Raw genomic sequence first — 5,737 nt, forward strand, 5'->3', positions numbered from 1 at the left:
CGTGGTTCTGACTCGCATCGTCCTGATGGGAGGATCGTTTCATGTGTTTATTAGACATTTGTGCATCATCTTAAGAGAAATGGCTGTTCAAGGTTTTGCTCACTGACTGGGCCACGTTTTTGTTATTCACTTAAGACTTCTTTGTGTATTCTGAATGATAAAATCTTACCATGGATGTGATTTACAAGGTTGTTCTCCCATTTTATGGGTGTCCTTTCAATCTCTCGATAATGACCTTTGATGCACAAGACTTTCATCCTGCTGAAGCCTCATTTACCTACTTTTCTTGTTTTCCTTGTGATTATCCTGTAAGTTAAGAAACCTTACCGAATGCAAGTTCATGAAGATTTCTCCCTGAGTTTCTTTCACTCTCGGATTATCCAGGACAGGCCCTTCAGGGCTGGGGATTTTCAGCAGAACTGTTTCCGTGGCCTGGAACTGAGATGCTCTGATAACGCACATGTCCCTGGACAGTTGTTTAATGTGAAAAAACATGAAATTTATGGTAACGGAACTTCTGTCTTAAGTGATGACTTTGACTCCTATTGAATATACTTCTATATGTCCATACCTTCATCATTATGCTTCCCTCATAGCAAGCTTTTTAAAAAAAAATTTTAGTGTTTATTTATTCTCGAGCAAGAGACAGAGACAGAGTGTGAGTGGGGGAGGGGCAGAGAGGGAGACAGACACAGAATATGAAGTAGGCTCCAGGCTCTAAGCTGTCAGCACAGAGCCTGACGTGGGGCTCGCACTGACAAACTGTGAGGTCATGACCTGAGCTGAAGTCGGACGCTTAACCGACTGAGCCACCCAGGTGCCCCAATCATAGCAAGCTTTTAAAAAATTTATTTGTATTTAAAATTTTTTTTTCGTGTGTATTTATTTTGAGACAGAGCACGAGCAGGGAAGGGGCAAAGAGAATGCAAGAGAGAGAATCCCAAGTAGACTCTGCACTGTTAGCGCAGAGACCTATGCAAGACTCAAACCCAGTAACCATAACATCATGACCTGAGCCCAAACCAAGAGTCAGATGCTCAACCGATTGAGCCACCCAGGCACCCCAATTTGGTAAGTTTACCTACCCAGAAGTGGAATTATGGACATACGGTAATCGTGTTTACTTTTTTGTGGAAACTCCACACTCTTTTCCAAGGTGGCTGCACCAATTTAAATCCCAACAACAATAAGGAGATTTTTTTCTCCACACCTTCACCATCACTTGTTATTTCTTATCTTTCTGATAGTAGCCATTCTGGCTTCTGTGAAGAGATAGTTCGTTGTGGTTTTGATGTGCATTTCCTTGATGATTAGTGATTTTGAGCAGCTCTTCATGCATTAAGTGGCATGTTATATTTTCTGTGGGAAAATGTCTGTTATGCTCCTGTTTCAATTTTTTAGTTTTCCTTTTGTTTTCCTTAACTGAAGGGATAATTCCACAAAAATATTGGTAAGGCTGACATCCATGAGTTCAGCACCTCTGTTTTGTCTTAAGAGGTGTACATGTTTCAAGTCTTACATGTAGGTACTTAATCCATACGGAGTTTCCTTTCAGGTAAGGGGTACAAAGCTGGCCGTTTCATCTTGCAGGTAGCTGTCTCATTTTTCCAACACCACTTACTGAAGGGACAGTCTTTTCCCCACTGTATATTCTCAGCTCCTTCTTTGTAGATAATCTGGCCATATAAACATGGGTTTACTTCTGGACTCTCTATTCTGTTGCCTTGAGCTCTGTATCTGCTTTTGTGCCAGTATTATGCTGTTTTGTTTAACAGAGTCTGAAATCTGGGACTGTTATATCTTCAGCTTTGGTATGCTTTCTCAAAACTGCTTTGGTTATTTGGAATCTTTTCTGTTTCCATACAAAATTTAGAATTTCTTGCTCTAGATCTTTGAAAAATACTGTTAGTATGTTGATAGGGATTGCATTGAATATGTAGAGTGCTTTTCATACTATGGGCATTTTTAACAATATTAATCCTTGCAATCCATGACAATAGTATATCTTTGAATTTATTTTATCATCTTCAATTTTGTACATTGCATGTCTTATAGCTTTCAGAGTACAGGTCTTTCAACTTCATTGGGTACATTTACTCACTGTCTTTTATTGTTTTTGAAGACATTGAACGTGAGTTTGTTTTCTTAATTTCTCATCTGCTATTTTTTTATTAGAAATAGAAATGCAACAGATTTGGGTGTATTAATTTTGTATTCTGTGATGAATCTAAACTCATTTATTATTTCTAATAATTTCGTAAAGTCTTAAGGGCTTTCTATATATAGTTTCTTATCATCTGCATATACTGATAATTTTCTCTTCCTTCTTAACAGTTTGCATATTTCTTATTTCTTTATCTTCTCTGACTAGTATGGCTAGGACTTCCAGGACTATGTTGAGTGAAAGTGGACATCCTTGCTTTGTTCCTGACCTTGGAGGAAAAGCTTCTGGCTCTTCACCATTGAGTATGTTAGCTGTGAGTCCGTTACATATGGCCTTTGAGGTACATTCCTTGTGTACACCCCATTTTGAGAGTTTTTATTGGGAATGGAGATCGGGACACTCTGGTGGCTCAGTCGGTTGAATCTCTGACTCTTGGTCTCAGCCGAGATCATGACGTCGCTGTTGGTGGGTTCTACACGCTGATAGCAGGGAGCCTTCCTGGGGTCTCTCTCTCCCTCTGTCTCTGCCCTCCCCCACCTCGCACTCACTCTGTCTGTCAAAATAGATTAATAAACTTAAAAAAAAAACAGTGGAATGGAGGTTGAATTTTGTCTAATGATTTTCTACATCTATGTAGATGATCATATGATTTTTGTAAATTATTTCATTAATGTGGTATCTCATGTTGATTGATATACGTATATTAAAAAAATCTTTGCATCCCTGAAGCCCCACTATATTGTGGAGAATGCTCTTTTGCATGTATTTTGAATTCAGTTTGCTGATATTTTGCTTGGTATTTTTCTATCCATCTTCATCAGGGAAATTCATCCATAATTTTTTTGTACAGATGTCTAATATGTAGTAGTCTGTATATGTAGTAGTCTAATATGTAGACATATTATATTATATATTATAATTTTTTTGTATGGTGTCTAATATGAGGGGAATTCTGGCCTCTTGAAAGAGTTTAGAAGTATTCCTCCCTCTTCTACAGTCTGGGATAGTTTGGGTAATGTGGCTCCTACATCTTCTATATATGTTGGTAGAATGCCCCTGAGAGGTTGTCTGGGTGGTCCTGAACTTTTCCAGGAAGTGGTTTGGTTAGTAATTCAATTTTGTTTCTAGTAATAGATCTGTTTACATTTTCTGTTTCATCCTGATCTACTCTTGAGGATTATAGCCTCTAAATGTGTGTATATTTCTTCTACATTGTGCAATTTGTTGGTATAAAATTTCTCCAAGTAATCTCTTTTAATCCATTTATTTCTGTGGTGTCGACTGTAATTTTCTTTCATTTCTGATCTTGAGTCTTCTCTCTTGTTTTGTTGATTAGTTTTGTTAGATTTTATCAATTGTATCTTTTCAAAGAACCAGCTCTTAAGAGTGCAAGCACATGAGCAGTCCGCCACTCTTTCTCCATGGCTGTCACCTCAGCCAGACCAGCTGAGCAGAGCTTCATGGAAGCAGTGCCAGCATGGAGGCTGCAGTGAGCAGTTCCCAAGCAAGTTCTTAGAAATCAGCTACCCAGGAAAAATGACTTTTACTCATATCAGCCACCTTCTGAGGACCCTCCTCCAGAGACAGGAGAGTCTGTGTGCCTCCAGCTCAAGTCTGGGGTTCATCTCTGCAGGGTTGGTGGCAGTTTAAGCCCCCAAACATGCTCCAGCTGTCACGAGGCACGTTACCGAAGTAAGGAGCATCATACTCCAGACTGGAGATGGGGACATAAGCAGGCTCGTAGACAATCAGAATTTGAAATTGTAGTAAGAACAGAAGATGAGGTTACACTTGAAGATGTTGAAAAGGGAAGGGAAGCAGAAATTACAGGAAGCATGGGTGAAGCACCTGATGAAGAATTGGATTCCATGGCAAAACATGAACCCAAGGAAGATAAAAATTCCAGAAGTTTAAAACTAAAATAGCCCTAGAGCCAGAGCAGATTCTTAGATATGCCAGAGGGATTGCACCCATCTGGATCTCTGGTGAAAATGTCCCTCAAGAAAAGGATATTCCAGTTTGCCCCTGTGGGGCCAAGAGAATATTTGAATTCCAGGTCATGCCTCAGCGGCTCAACCACCTAAAGGCCAACAGACTCGGCAGGAGTGTTGATTGGGGTGTTCTGGCTGTCTCCACCTGTGTTGAAAGCTGTAGACAGGGGATTGGCTACACAGAGGAACTGGTTTGGAAGCAAGATATAACAGACACACCTGAAGACAAGGTCATAAAGCCTTACAAATTCTCATAATCTCTTAGACCTTACCATTCCCGTGCTAGGACTGTATCCTAAGGAAATATCTATACCAGAGACAAAGATGTTGTTTTAGGTGAGTTTACAATATGTAAATATTAGTGAAACAAAAAGGTCCAGTGACAAGTAATTCAATAAATTTTGGTGGGTCCCTACAGCAGAAAGTAATGCAGTCTTTTCTTTTTTAATGTTTTTTTTTTTAATTTTTGAGAGAGAGAGAGAGAGAGAGAGAGAGAGAGAGAGAGAATGTGGGTGGGGGCAGAGAGAGAGGGAAACACAGAATCCAAAGAAGACTCCAGGCTCCAAGCTGTCACCACAGAGCCTGACGCAGGGCTTGATCTAATGAACTGGGAATTCATAACCTGAGCCAAAGTCAAATGTTTAACAGATGGAGTCACCCAGGAGCCCCAGTGGAGTCTTAATGATACAGACCTATATGCACATCAAATAAGATACAGATTTACAGGGCACTGGGGTGACTCAGCTGATCGAGCGTCTAACTGCAGCTCAGGTCATGATCTCACGGTTTGCGGGTTCTAGCCCCACGTTGGGATCTGTGCTGACAGTACAGACCCTGAAGCCTGCTTCGGATTCTGTGTCTCACTCTCTCTGTCTTCCCTCCCGCGCTCATGCTCTCTCTCTCTCAAAAACTAAATAAATATTAAAAAAAAATTTTTAAAGCAACTTGTATTAGAAAAAACATACAGCTTTCAGCTGACAACAAGATATTCATAGTATGTTTGTATCTTTGTAAAAGTATTTATATGTGTGTTTGTCCACAGAAATCTGGAAAGACACATACTCGGTGTGAACTAATTAACTACGAATAGTGGGACTAAGTGAAATAATTGTTTTATCTGTATGTTTGTTTCTTTCTACAATAAAATGGGTTCATGGGCTAATTAAGACCAAAAAAGGGGGTGGGGAACCAGCTCTTAGTTGTCTTGATGTTTTCTATTTTTAAATCTCCATTTCATCTCTTTCTGCTCTGTTCTCTGTGACTTGGGCTTTGCTTGTTCTTTTTCTAGTTACTCTAGGTGTGAGGTTAGAATGTTTGAGATTTTTCTTGTTTCCTGAGGTAGGCTTGTGTCAGTATGCACTTCCCTCTTAGGACTGTGTGTGCTACACGTGCAAAAAATTTTCCATCACGGCATTCATTCATTTTTATCTGGCTCCGAGTATTTGATGATTCCATGTTAATTTCTCTGTTGGCCTATTGGTTTTTAGTAGCATGCTGTTATCCTCCACCTGACTGAGCTTTTTCCTATTCTTTTCTTGTACTTGGCTTGTAACTTCATACTGCTGTGCATGGAAAACATGCT

At 39.8% G+C, this 5,737-nt stretch overlaps 1 protein-coding gene across 1 annotated transcript; it reads left to right on the top strand.

Moving 5' to 3' along the window:
* The first annotated feature begins 2,614 nt into the window (after positions 1-2,614).
* On the top strand, positions 2,615-4,496 carry LOC125931066 (programmed cell death protein 2-like). The gene is given in 3 exon segments (XM_049643188.1): positions 2,615-2,629; positions 3,670-4,060; positions 4,063-4,496. Coding segments are annotated over 3 exon segments (756 nt in total). The 3' UTR covers positions 4,413-4,496.
* Positions 4,497-5,737: the final 1,241 nt, after the last annotated feature.

This window comes from Panthera uncia, chromosome A2 (genome assembly GCF_023721935.1).
Source record: "Panthera uncia isolate 11264 chromosome A2, Puncia_PCG_1.0, whole genome shotgun sequence".
NCBI classification, from domain to species: Eukaryota; Metazoa; Chordata; class Mammalia; order Carnivora; family Felidae; genus Panthera; species Panthera uncia.